The sequence below is a fragment of the Xenopus laevis genome, chromosome 6S, assembly GCF_017654675.1.
Source record: "Xenopus laevis strain J_2021 chromosome 6S, Xenopus_laevis_v10.1, whole genome shotgun sequence".
In the NCBI taxonomy this organism is placed as follows: Eukaryota; Metazoa; Chordata; class Amphibia; order Anura; family Pipidae; genus Xenopus; species Xenopus laevis.
This window is the reverse complement of record NC_054382.1, coordinates 116,878,568-116,893,330: the sequence shown is the minus strand read 5'-3', so window position 1 is coordinate 116,893,330 and position 14,763 is coordinate 116,878,568. Positions and strand designations below refer to the sequence as shown.

At 39.9% G+C, this 14,763-nt stretch overlaps 1 protein-coding gene across 1 annotated transcript; it reads left to right on the top strand.

Moving 5' to 3' along the window:
- The first annotated feature begins 1,883 nt into the window (after positions 1-1,883).
- Positions 1,884-14,135, top strand: LOC108719748 (NADH dehydrogenase (ubiquinone) complex I, assembly factor 6-like). The gene is made up of 3 exons (XM_018268907.2): positions 1,884-2,030; positions 11,228-11,284; positions 13,742-14,135. The coding sequence occupies exons 1-3, from the start codon at positions 1,884-1,886 to the stop codon at positions 13,868-13,870; spliced, it is 333 nt and encodes a 110-aa protein (XP_018124396.1). The 3' UTR covers positions 13,871-14,135.
- The last annotated feature ends 628 nt before the right edge of the window (positions 14,136-14,763 follow it).

The window sequence follows — 14,763 nt, the reverse complement described above, 5'->3', positions numbered from 1 at the left end:
AGCTGATGTTGAGCGGCGAGCTAGATGAATGAGTCTAGCGGCCGCGTTTAGAACAGATTGGAGTTGTGAAAGGTGACTTGTTGGAACACCTGTGAGGAGTAAGTTGCAGTAATCAAGGCGGGAGATGTTGAGAGACTGAATCAGTGTTTTAGTTGATTCTGAACTGAGATATGGTCGTATTCGAGCAATGTTGTGCAGTTGAATACGACAAGATTTTGCAAGTGTTTGAATGTGTGGTGGAATGAAAGGTCGTGTTGTTTACTGTGAGTGATATCTGAGGGACAGGGGAAGATAAATAATTATTTTTGTTTTACCTGCATATCTGACGATTCTTCTCTTAAAGTTAGTAGAGTGGCTGAACGATCTTTCGTATGAACAATAATCATGGGAAAGATGGTAAGTATAGCATGTATGGCCACTATTAGAATGGAAATTGCATTTCTAGACCTAATATAAACACTCCAGTCATTCAACCTTCTGTCTTGTCTCTGTCTGTCATTTTCTTTTGAAGAATCAGGTTAACCTGGTTTTGGTATCAAACAATAGGTATGTTCTGATTGTTTTACATGCAAGTATGTACCATAAGTACTTTAATGTTACTTAGTCAGGGATATGGCTCAAACGTTAATAGATACATTAATGGAGGTTGTTTGCTTAATCACATTTGTAATGTTAAATTTTATTATATTGCATTTATGCAATGGCACCCACAGTGATTATTGCCTGTTCACTTCAATAGCAATCGCTCCTGACCAAGATGGCGCACTTGCAGGGAACTGGCACTCGAAAATATGGTAGGCGGCATTTCGAAGTGGCCTGATCTGTGATAATAATATTATATGTATGAATAAACATGAATCTCTTTACGACAAGGCAATGCATTAATCATACATGCACACCATAATAGCTGAGGTTGGAAAATGCATCTCTATTAAAGAAGGACATTTGAAATCACTGGGAGTGCCAATTTATTAGGTACCCCCTGTAAGTCTTCTCACTAACCTCCTACCCCAAGGTTGGCACTGTTCTACTTTTTCATAGGATACTTTCATGGGACAACTGTTTTTTTTCCAAAATGCACTAGTTAAAAGTGCTGCTCCAGCAGAATTCTGCATTAAAATCAGTTTTTTAAAAAAGCAAACAGATTTTTTTATATTTAATTTTGAAATCTGGCATGGGGCTACACATAGTGTCAGTTTCCCAGGTGCCCTTAGGTCACGTTATTTTAAACTTCAGTCACCCTTTACTGCTACACTGCAAGTTGAGTGATAACACCCCCCCGTTCCCTCACCATCAGCCCATCAGCAACACATCAACAGAACAATGGGCAGATAACCAGATAGCAGCTACCTGACACCTCTGCTGAAGGACTTATTTACATTGCTATAGCCCCACTTAGTAGTAGACATGAGACATGCTTTTCCTTCTTGGGTGCTATTTTCATGTCTACCACTAGGGAAACAATAGCTCCCTCAAAGCAGTTCCATCTTGAAGTGTTGGCTCCTTCTCGAAGCTCAGAATCAGACACAATGCACCAAAGTGGCTGCCTCCACACCAATATTACAGCTAAAAAAAATACATTTGCTGGTTCAAGAACAAAATTGTAAATGGTAGAGCGAATTATTTGCAATGTAAGCCGTGTAATCGAGAAACAAAAGAAAACCATAAAAATCATGACCTTTAAAAAATACATTTGGAGTAGGAGGGTAGTGCTTAGAGTTACTTGTTGGTAGCCCCTCTTTAATTTCAGTGTTTTGCTCAGATAATTCTTATATAGCTTCCCAAAGAAGGTTGAATCGGTCTTCATTTTGCCACGTAGGGGAATGGTGATGACTCAACCCTTGCATTTGTTCTGCTATAGATCAAGCTGTAACCTTGCTAAGATGAAGTTGGTAATTAATGTTTCCCCCTCTCAGCACGGGGCTTCACAGGAGGATTTCATCAGAGGCAGCCTGGAGAAAAAAGCCAAAGAAGTCATATTTGACTTAGCCAGCCAAGCCCATGTTCACCTAGAACACATAAGTATTTCAGCACTGTACATTTTTCTATACTTTTCTTTTAATACCATAATGGTCGTCTTGCAGTCCAATATATAGTCTGGTACCCCTTAGATCATAAAAATGACAGATTTATAAAAATGTGGCCAAATAAGCCTCTCCTCAGTAGTTCTAGCAAAATCAAAGACTGTATTGTTCTTTAGGCTCATGTTAGTCCACTGGTTTGGTTATTCCTAAAATGCCAGTCCCACAGTGTAGGAACTCCTGTGGTTATTGTCTTACCCCCACCCACCCATATGCATTGTGCTCACTGTCAGTCTTTATGGGCACAGGAAACTTGGAGAAGAAATGCTATTGTTTCTGCATCACCATATGATTCCCCCAGATGAGCAGATGTTTCTTGTCTTGGCTTTCTTACTTGTCAGACCCAGTAATGGACAACTAGTTGCTGTAGGATCTCCATCCACAGCTTCTATAGACCTGTACAAGTAGTGCGTTATTAGTAAATGCATTTAGAGCTCTATTTAGCTCAGTGAGGTTGCATCACATATTCATTAAAGGCCATTCACCCATGCCTGGCTGCTACAAACATTATTGTGGAAATGAAGGACAAATGTATAATATAGGGTAGGAAAGAATGGTGTTTTTTTTCTGAATGGTTCAATGTTATTCAGAGAGGGTAATTAGGGTCTGTAAAAGAAACAGAGAATAAAGGAAGAAGATCAATACCATAATTGTGTTTGCAAAGTGCAAGTTCATAGCTTTAAATCTGTGTTTTTGTTCTGCTAATTCTGCACAACGACTGATACCTGTATCATTAAATGAACTATAGGTACCTTGTGCATCTTTCCTGGAAAAGAATATTTCTCTTGGTGCTTTTGTTGGTGGAGTCACATAACAAGCAAATGTGGTTTATTACAGGCAACATTCATTGAGATGAGCATTGTATTTACTAGAATAAGAAAATATATAACCAGAATATACAGTATAGCTGATATAGCCAGAATAAAAGCTGACCCAACATTTGTTTGTTTGGTCACCAAATGAGCTGATTTTTGTCCAGTCTGGTCATTCATGTTGTGACCCAGCTGACCCAAACCTTTGGTCCTTGGGTTATTGATCACATTCTAAATGGGGATGTACTATGTGGACATCATGTTTAGATATTGATCAGCATGAGTCAGGAAACAAAGACCTTCTTGGGCCAGTGTCTCTTGGACATGTGTGCAAAAATATTATTGTGTGCACACTTTCAAAACCTGTGTGCTCAGGTCTGAAATAGATGTGTTCTTACAAAAGATTCGTTGTCCACCCACAATTTACTGTGTGAGCTGGCCTTAAAATCTGGGTGTGCTCGCACGAGCACACAGCTAAGGGGGAACATTGTCTTGGGCCATTATGTCGTTTCCTGCTGACCCAGTTTTCCTCTTGGCTAGTTGTGGACTTTTTCAGCATTACTAGTTGTATAAAAGTACGTGCCATCCATATAGAATCAAGTGCATCAGATCAGGTACAAAGGATTAGAACATTCTCAGGGAGGATCTTGAAGAAATGTATCTTATTTAAACCTCAGACATTTCGTTTGTTTTGCTCTTTGTTGTTGAAGTCTGCGTTGTAGCACCATGTCCAAATTGAAAGAGCTCTCTGATGCTTTTCAAAAGGATGTAAGAGATTCCTATGCATCTGGGAAGGTATTTCAAAACATTGTCAGACTGGAAAATCAATCATTCCACTGTCAAAAATATCATCCACAACAAAAAAACCAAACTGCCACCTTGGCAAGCCAAGGCCATCCCAGCAACGTCAGCCCAACAACAGAACCCAAGATGCTGAAGGTAGCTCTTGCCATTATTGATGTCAAAGTGCATGAGTCTACCAGTTTTACAAATAATATTCATGGGAGGTGTGCCACTAGGAAACCTTTGGAGAACATTAGGGTAAAATAAAGTTTGCCCATTGTGACGGACCTGTGACAAGCACTGAAGATACTGATTTTATTTCTTTCTAAATTCTGAAAGGATTTAGGAGATATTCAAGGTTCCAAGAAGTCTGCACCTGACAATAGGCAGAGGAACAGTAGGCAGCACCAGCAGTGGGACATAATATAGTCACCTAGGCTCCAATACATCTCCACACACCTGCATGAGAACAATGGGGATTTAAGGTGGCCATACACGGGCCGATAAAAGCTGCAGACAGACCGAGTTGGCAGCTTATTGGCCGGTGTATGGGGGCCCCCGAAGGGCTTCCCCGATCGAGAACTGGCCAAAAGTCGGCCAGATCTCGATCGGATGGGACTAAAAATCCCGTCGGTTCGCGGCCGCATCCATTCGTTGATGCCGTCCCGCGATCTGCCGTTCCCGTTCGTTAGGATCCGATCGTTGGGCCCTAGGGCCCACGATCGGATCAGCCCGATATTGCCCACCTCAAGGTGGGCATATCGGAGAGAGATCCGCTCGTTTGGCGACATTGCCAAACGAGCGGATCTCTCCGTGTATGGCCACCTTTACTCAGTGGCCGGGCCAGTAGGGGCATAAAAAGAGTCACCAAGAGAGACTTGGAGTTGGTCTTCAGAGATCGGGAAAAGGTCTTCTGCACATTGTTTGTACTGCTTCACTACTTTTGGCCATTATCTTTTCTTGGGACTGTGGATAGACTTTTATTGGACTTCGGAACTGCCTATTTTGTTATCCATAGACTGCTGTGTTACCACTGGACTTACAAAATAAATTGAAACGATTCCCCTGGGCTACTCTCCAGTGCTCTTGCATACTTTTGTGTGGTCATTTTCATGACACCCATGGACACCAGTAACAATGTGCTCTGGACAGTAAAAGGCAAAGCAAATAGCATTTTTTTTCTACCAGAAGACATGTTTGGCCAAAACAAGAGGCAGCATTTCACCAGAAGGACCTAATAACCTAATGTAAAGCATGCTGGTGTATATTGTATAGTTTGTGTTGTTTTGCTGTACCAATGCCTGGGCAGTTTACCATCATAGAATCCACTATGAAAAGATGATTGAAGCTCAACTGTAAGTGGACCTTTTATGATGACAAAATGACCCTAAATATTCTGATAGTTCTTGGCTGGAGGGTTCTGGAATGGCCATGTCAAAGAGTTGTAGATCATTGTAAGACATGTGTACTAGAGATTGTTTCGCCTGAGGGACAATACCAGGAATATAAGGTAAGGCTGTGCATTTTCCACAGGTTGTACTTACATTTTCATTTTTGTGTTTGTATTTCATTGTTTTTATATTTAGTTACATCACTTTTATCTTTCTATACTGTTTGAATGAAGATCCAGTATTAATGTGTCAACATATGTTAAGAAAGAAAAAACATTAATGGGGTGTCCTTACTTTTTCACATGACTGTAATTACATAGCACTGCAAGGTATGCTGGCTATGCCCACACACCTAACTCTTTATATATAAAAATTGTCCTTTGTGCACCAAGCATTACTATGCACAAGTTTTCTAACCATTAGTCAGAATCTCAAGTTCTAATATTTTAGTCCCACTAATTTCTATGCAGAGCGCATATATATGTTTGTTGAATGTAACTGCCACTTTGCAGCTTAATGCCAGTGATTCATAATAGTTTCTGAATCACAGTTGCTGCATTGTTTCTAATGAATAAAGCATTAAGATAAGATGGCCTTTTTAAAGAACAGATAGAGTTGTATTTGGTTCTATACATCTGTGTGAGTTCTGCAAAAAAAAAACATGTAACTAATAATGGCCCCCTTGCAGGTAAGTACTGATTCCATCCTTATCAGTGAGCTTTTTGTGTGGGTGTGTGTGTGTACCTATATCTATACCAGGTACCAAGAATCGGCATTCATGTGTATATTATAATTCAAATGATTGATAACTGCAGCAATATATTCATAAACCTGCAATATACAGAGTTAGAGAAATTAACAGCAACTTAGTAAAACTGTTAGGGTTGGCCAGCAACCTGTGCTCCCTGGTGGCTCTGGCCTACAAGAAGGTGTAACTACAGAGGAAGCAGACCCTGCCGCTGCAGATATAGGTATAGGGGCCATAATTCATATACAATTTCAATATATATTGGTATAACCGGTAAACCTCTAGACATTTTGGGGAAAAATGATTTGCTTTGGGTCCCAGTGCTATCTAGTCACACCACTGCCTGTAGGCCCTTTTCTATAGGGTGTTTGTTTCTGTAAGAAGATGCCATCTACACCAGGTTTAAGCTGGCCATAGATGCAAAGATCTCCCGACTTGCCACTAACCATTCCGATGAAATAAAGTAGTAAAAGAACAAATCAGCCGATGTTTAGGGTTTATAGAAATATATTGGTAAGAAACTCATTGCTCTCACATTTAGCTGGACATCTGTATGTTAGCAAATAAGTATTCACGCAACATAGTACGCTAACTGACCTTTATGCAGGACCTGCATCCACTGTTTTCTCCCCCTTAAGGCTGTAGCTCACAGGGCAGTTAAGCACAATACATAGACCAACAAAGCATGGAAGTGCCCATCTCTGCCCCCCATAGACTGACATTGCAGTTGCTCAACAAGTGTTTGCGGCACTTGACTGGGAGTCAAAATAGGCCCTGGGATTCAGTACTCCGAGGCCCAAATAGTCTGCCACCAGCCCTCTAAATAAACTAAAATTACTGTCTGTGGGACCTTACAGCAGCCCCTCTAGCATTTGCCAGAACCCACAGATTGCCGGTCCGGCCCTGGGTGGCAGTGCTTAGTAGGTAATAGTTACCTACTGAAAAAGCATCTGTTACAAGCTAGTAGGAGCAGGCAGGGTCGCCGTTAGAAATCACGGGGCCAAAGCCCCGCCCACTGGCCAAAGCCCTGCCCACTGGCCACAGCCCCGTCCCAGATCCCGCCCACTCCACATCACAGTAAAAAGACCACACAGACATCAGCACTAAGAAAGGTAACCCCCCCACACACACAAGTTATAAAAAGCTATTGGGGACCAGGCCCCCCTATAAATTAAAAAAAAAACATTGGCGCCAGGGCCCCCCATAAAAGTTTTTTTTTTAAAAGCATGTGCAGTGAATCCACTGCTGTGGATGCTCAAATAATAATGTACAACATCTATTATTAGCTATTTGATAGCCCCTATGTGGACTCTCGCTCTACAGGAGGCTCTGTTTGCCAGTACATCTGATTTTTATGCAATCAAAACTTTCCTCCATGCGAGAAATCCAAAAATAAGCACCCGCTTTTAGGCCACTGGGAGCAACAGCCAAGGGTCTGGTCAGCAACATGTTGCTCATCATAAGTCACTGGTTTGGAAACAGTGGTCTACTGTATATATTTTGGGAGGGAGCACATTCTGTTTTTTGGACTCCACACCAGAAGAGAGATACTTCTGGAGGACCTAAGGCAGAAGGGCTCAGTAAGGGCCTGAGGTGGAGAAAGTTCTCTGGACTGAAGAAGAGTTACCCGTAGTCAAGCCTTAGTGAAGTTTGCCTGTGTAAATAACATAAACTGTGATATTTTCCGCCAACCCCAGTATGAGCTTGGCTGTGCCAGGGATGGGAATGTTATAATCACCTACTTGTGAGTTTACACCTAGTTCATTATATAGTGAATAAAGTACCCCCTCTTGTAAAATATAAGGATATTATAAGTTACCTGAGGAGTTTCATGACCATATAAAAACACGAGGCCTAAGGCCGAGTGTTTTTATACAGGTCATGGAACTCCGAGGTAACTTCTAATATCCTCATATTTTTCAACTGGGGGTACTTTATTTATTATAATACACAAGTTTCAGCGAGTCATGTGACAGAAATGACATCAGAACTCACCGTTTATAACTGATGACATCAGAACTCACCGTTTATAAGGATATAATTTACAAGATATTCATGGATTTTGTGTATTATATAGTGAATAAAGTACCCCCTCTTGTAAAATATAAGGATATTATAAGTTACCGAGGAGTTTCATGACCATATAAAAACACGAGGCCGAAGGCCGAGTGTTTTTATACAGGTCATGGAACTCCGAGGTAACTTCTAATATCCTCATATTTTACAACTGGGGGTACTTTATTTATTATAATACACAAGTTTCAGCGAGTCATGTGACAGAAATGACATCAGAACTCACCGTTTATAACTGATGACATCAGAACTCACCGTTTATAAGGATATAATTTACAGGATATTCATGGCTTTTGTGTATTATAACATTATTTTGAACACAGATCTGCATACACACTCTTAACTACGGCATCAAATGAACATTTCTAATAAACATATTCCTTTTCATTATGTTTTTCTACAATTTGTTGTTTTGTTGTGCCAGTTAATTGCTTTCCAGCTTCAGGAGTTTAATAGAAACACACTGATTAGTTCAGGTACAAGGTGAGCTCTTTTTTTTTGCCATGAAATCTATGTGGGCTGTGATATAACATATCTCCTAATATGATTTATAGAACATTTCCTGTTTCCCTGGTAACAGAGTAGTGTGATGGTGTTATTTAAAGCCCTGTCACTGGTGAGTACTGGTTTCTATGTATAAAAGAAATTAGGGTTGTAGGAAGAGGCAGTGGGGAATAATATGGGTCAATAATGGACATCTACCCATGTCCAGGTATTTCTTATATCCACAGCCCAAAAATCGGTATTCATATTTAAGGGCAGAGTCACACGCAGAGACGAATCACCTCTTCTTTCGGTCGACTAATCTCCCCAAAAAGCCTTCTCGCCGGCTAGAATCAAAATCACCGTCGGGGTGGCACCCGGAGCACTTTGTTTTCCAAAGTTGCTCGAAGTTTCCTTGTCAGGCAACTTTGGGCGACTTCGGAAAACGAAGCACTCCGAGTGCCATCCCGCCGGTGATTTAGATTCTAGCCGCTGGGAAGGCTTTTCGGGGAGATTAGTCGCCCGAAGAAGAGGCGATTAGTCACCAGTCGACTAAATCTCCCCGAATCTTCCTGTGTGTCTCTGCCCTAAACCTATTTTTTTAAATAAAAATCTATACAAAATAGATTAAATAGATTAAATAGATACCACTTATTATTATTATGGATTATAGCTTTATTATAGTGCATGAAACACCTTTTTATGCAAGTGCCTATAATGAACGGAATACGTTTGCAACGATTGCACATGATTTTGAGAGACTGCAGCTGCACTAGGCAGACGTAAATGATCCTTGGATTTTTTTTTTTACCCTCCAGGGATGCCCCTAAAGGGATAGAACACAAAATCCAAATGAAGTGCAAAATGTGGTTGGCACTGGAAGGGTTAAACTTTACTGTTGTTTGATGCGTCACTGAAGGGGTGATTATCTGGTTGGGGAGGGGGCTATAGAACTTCTAATTTGTTGCTGTACTGTAATGCTGAAGCTGATCCCCAATGTCTTTATTTACTACTCTTTAGCTGCGCTTAAGTCAAAATTAACACAACTGAGCTTGCACTTCAGTGTAGATTGGACACAATTGTGCTGACATTTTTCCACTTCCACTTTCTGGTGTGCGTCAGATACCTTAGCCACAAGTCTACTGCATCTACTGATGTCAAGCCCTGAGAGGACCCTAGAGCTACCACCTGTTCCTGAGGTGGCAGTAGTTTCACGGTTCCTCTGAGTCAATAGACATAACTGTCCACGATTCGTGACGGGAGGCAGGAAGGACAGAGCAGTGCAGAGTACTACCATATACAAGTGCAAAAAAGGCCTTTTGATGCAAGTACCTTAAAGGAAAACTATACCCCCAAACAATGTAGGTCTCTATAAAATATATTGCATAAAACTACTCATATGTAAACCATTTTCACAATAATATACTTTTCTTGTGGATGTGCCATTGAGTAATCATAAATAGAATATTGCCATTTTAAAAAATAAGGGCCGCCCCCTGAGATCCTAAGATTTACAGTGCACACGAACATACCAAACAAACCATACATGTTAGGTCACATGAGCCAATTAACAGACAGAGTTGTGTCTTTTGCTTCCACACTTCTTCCTGTTACAGTTAGAGCTGCAGTATTTCTGGTCAGGTAATCTCTGAGGCAGCACAGAGACCATCCCGAAATGGTGGTTCAAGGCAAGAGATGTAAAATGACAATATTTACTTAAATATATATTCCAGTTTGGTAAGATTTTTTAATATGCCACTTTATATCACAGTATCTGTTGCTTAAGTGTTCAGTTTTACTTACAACTGACTGCGTGGAATGTTTGTGCAATAACAACTATGCTTGTGGTCCTAAATGAACTCTTTTGCCTTTAAAGAGCCCTTATCAAAAATGTTTTTCTCTCCTGGAGGGGCATGTTAATAGAGCCCACAGTCAAGTTGAGGAAAACAATACTATTTGGTCCAGAAGAATTTTCTAGCCAGTGCTAAGCTGCCTGCACTGAGAGAGAGCTCCCCGTTTGAGCAACTATGTTGGGCCTTTAAAGGTGGATATGGCTAAAAATGCCATATTTTATATAGTGAACTTATTGCACCAGCCTAAAGTTTTAGCTTCTCAATAGCAGCAATGATCCAGGACTTCAAACTTGTCACAGGGGGTCACCATCTTGGAAAGTGTCTGTGACACTCACATGCTCAGTGGGCTCTGAGCAGCTGTTGAGAAGCGAAGCTTAGGGCTCGTCACTAATTATCCAGCAGAAAATGAGGTTGGCCTGCAATATAAGATGATGCTACAGGGCTGATTATTAAATTCTGATGCTAGTTGCACTGGTTTCTGTGCTGCCATGTAGTAATTATCTGTATTAATTACTAATCAGCCTTATATAGTGACATTTCTATTCTATGTGTACTGTATATTGTGAGTGGGTCCCTAAGCTCAGTAAGTGACAGCAGCACAGAGCATGTGCAGTGAATCAGCAGAAAAGAAGATGGGGAGCTACAGGGGCATCTTTGGAGACACAGATCTTTACTGCTAAAGGGCTGTGGTTGCCTTGGGCTGGTAACAAATCACTAAACATAATGTACAACATTTCTAGCTACTTCTAGCTTTAGTTCTCCTAGCTTTAGTGCTCTGTGCTGCTGTCACTTACTGAGCTAAGGGACCCACTCACAATATACAGTACATATAGAATATATATGTCACAATATAAGGCTGATTAGTAATGAATACAGTACATATTAAGTTGCATGCTTAATATGATTATTTCACAAAAACCTTTTCATGCTGCTCTTTATACAGTGTCTATAAAAAAGGAATAGTTATTAATGCCAACTCTCTTGTTTTTCTTCTTCCTTTCAGGCTCGGTCTTTTAAAAAAAGACTTCAGAAATCAGCCTTCCCTGCTTTTAATATCACAGTAAGGATTTCCATTATTGTTGCCGATATTTGACTTTCTTTGTGCCAAATATCTTTTATTATGTGTGTCATAGTCTGCAATTGTCAAGGTGCTCTACAGTCTAAATCTCAAGGATAGACTTCTTTGCCAATAGGTTAAATAGAGATAAGGGTATTTTGGCAGGTGTAGAAGCATAGATAGGTAATAGCCAAAATAAAGGAAACAGTAGTAGAAAAAAAGCGTATAAAAAAATATTGAAAGCATCTGCATCCATGCTTTGGTTCCTAAGATAATGCAGCTGTATTATAAGTATTATTATAAGTATGATTCTCAGATTGTTCCCCAGAAATAAAGACTTTTTTCAATTACTTTCCATTATTTATTTTTTCCTGTTTTTCAAAATTCTAAATTGAATGTTTGTGTCTCTGGTGTTTGAGTCTGGCAGCTCAGTAATTCAGGTGCAGATTCTGAACTGTTACAATTTTGCAACATTTAGTTGATCCATTTCTCAGCAGCATCTCTGGAGTATTAGCAACTATTGTATCAATTCTAACCGCTGCCTGTAATAAAACCCAGAGATTCTGATCAGCAGGGACAAAGATAAGAAATGTATCAACTAAATGTAAAAATTTATAACAGTTTACAGGGTCGGTGACCCCCCTTCCACAGCTGATTTAGAAGGGGAAAAATGACTCTTTACACTTCAATATTAGAAAAACTGTGACACATAGAAAATAGAAAGTAATTGGAAAAAGGTGTTATTGCAGGTGATCTATCTGAAAATAACTAGTTGTTTGAAGGTGAACTACCCCTTTAAGTACATTTTGAATTTTTAAAGTATTTAACAGACTTTTTAAAATATTTATGTTTTATCTGTACAAATATATCCCATATATTTAAGGCACCCTTGTGAAAATGCTTCCTTTGTGTGCCTTGAGTTGAAGCATATAGTTTTATTAGCAAGAAAAGAAATATCCTACTAGCACAGTTAAATGAAGAAAAGTAAATGTAGAATATTTTACATATAGTTTCTTTGCTATTCATTTTAACTTGTAGCTTCAGCCTGCAGATTTTCTGTAGTCCCCACCCTCATCTATAGGAGGTATTAGAGACTTTTGCTGATATGTTCTCAAGCAAGCCGTACAATTCTGTATTGTTCCTATGTTGTATAAGGCAAACTCCACTCACTATTTCTATGCTGAATTTATATTCTTAGCAGGTGAACTATCTTTATCTATTGCGAAGCCCAATTTAAACCATTTTTGTGAGCCTCCCCTTAAAGGACTTAAAGGAACACTGTTGTCCCAGCTGGGCCTGGGGACGATCAGAGGGCGATCCTGACCCCTCTGCCGCCTGAGGCTGCAACCCTTTCCCAGCGCTTACCATTTTTCGGCAGAGATGGGTTCGCAATGTTCGCGGATTTGAATTTGAATAAACTCACAATAACAAAATTTAGACAAAAATTAAAATTCTTAAAGGGGTGGTTCACCTTTAAAGGGGAACTTTCTCAAAAAATTAAAATGTAATATAAACTTCCTCATACTGAAGTAAGAAACTTTCTTAATAAATCTTCATTCTGTCTTCATTTAGCAGTTGGGTGTGAGATGAATGATCCAATATATCTTATAGGAGGGGCTTCCTTTCCTAGCAGATGTATTAGACCCCACTCAAATACCTGATTCCAGTACAAACAAAATCTAACAAAATGACTGCCTTTTCCTGCACAAATTCTGCATGTAGAGAGACATGATGTCTGGTGAGTTTAATAGAGTGAGCTCTAATACATCTTATAGGGTTTGGGCAAATGCCCGATGGGCATCTTGCTTTAAAATGTAAATGGGTCACTCCCTGAAAAATGCAAATTAGGCCTGTCTTTAATATGTAAATGAGCCACTCACTTTATAAATGTAAATAAGCTCTCCATAACAGCCAGCCACAGTTAAGCCGATGCCTGTGTTTGTTAGTGAACATGCCAGTACTGGCATATAGGAGGAACCAGGAATTCTGACAACTTCAGCTGTATTAGCTTGCTATATACCCAATCCGTTAGGCTTATGATAGGTATGTTGCTGAGATTGCAAACTGGAGAGCTGCTGAATAAAAAGCTAAATAACTCAAAACACACAAATAATAAAAATGAAAACCTTATGTAAAATGTACTACTATGTTTCTCACTTTGAATAAATGTACAAATAAAAATATTTAAAAAAGGAAAACCAATTGCAAATTGTCTCAGAATATAACTCTCTACATCATAATAAAAGTAAATTTTTTAATAATTTAATATTTAATCATTTTTTAATAACCAACCAACTGCTACTATGGCAATTATTTGTGTGCAAGTATCTTCTTAGTGCAGAATATCTACTGATAATTATGGCTTAGCAACAACAAAAATACCTGACAAAATATCTGTAGTTCCAGGATAAGTCCTGCTTCAGTTTTAATGGTCTTTAATACAATTTTGACTTTCTCTAGGTCGCCCTGGATCAGCATTTAAAGACTCTTCGCAAGGCTGACTTCAATAAATTCCATCCAAGCTTGCAGAGGAGAAATAGCTTGCTGCCGTTATCTTTGTATGCTCGATCATGGAAGCAGTCCTACTGAAATGTAAAATATTTAATTTCCAAAACCTTTTTGCATTCTTTATTCTCCTATGTATGTGATTGTTTCTCCCATGTGGACAGAACGGTGGAATCCACAGTAAATCTCTACACGTCTCTTTCAGCACATGCAGCTTCTGACTGTCCCCTGGCATCTTGCTGAAGCTGGAGATATCTATAGAAATGGCTAATTTAGTGCTTAGTATTAATGGCCTTATAGTCTGCACTGCGAAGCACTTCAGGAAAAAGTATATGAATATACCTCTGAGATGAGAGAAATGCGATACAGTTAAAGCCTTCAGATATATGAAATGACTTAAAGGGGATCCTTTAAATTAGAAGGAAAGGCTTGCAGCACTTGCACCAAATGTTAGGCACCCCCAAGTGATTGTATTGACTTACCTGAAACCCCGGGCCGGTGCTCCTAACAGCAGAAAACTGCAACGACCAGGGTTATATCAGTGAGCACCAAGGAGAGACCTTCTTCCATCGTCCTCTTTCTTCGCGCGGCTGCTGAACTTTAATTAAAAAGTCGGCTATTTCGTTCAACTGCGCTTGCGTTTGCCCCGGGAAATTTTAAGAAAGATTTAGATGGAGGATCATTCCATGGTGCTCACTGGTATAACTCTGAGCCAGTGCAGTTTTCTGCTGATAGGAGCACCGGCCCGGGGTTTCAGGTAAGTCAATACATTCACTTGGATGTGCCGAACATTTGGCACCCCCAAGTGCACCAAGCCTTTCCGTCTCCTTTAAAACCCTCAGCAAAGTTCCTATTACCACCCTTGCATAGTCGGTGAGTTTCCAAAGTGAATTTGTGCATCAAAATTGCAAATACACACGCAGATTCCCAGTTAGTAGGCTTAACAATGCATCCCTTCTCAGCTGCCATTATGATTC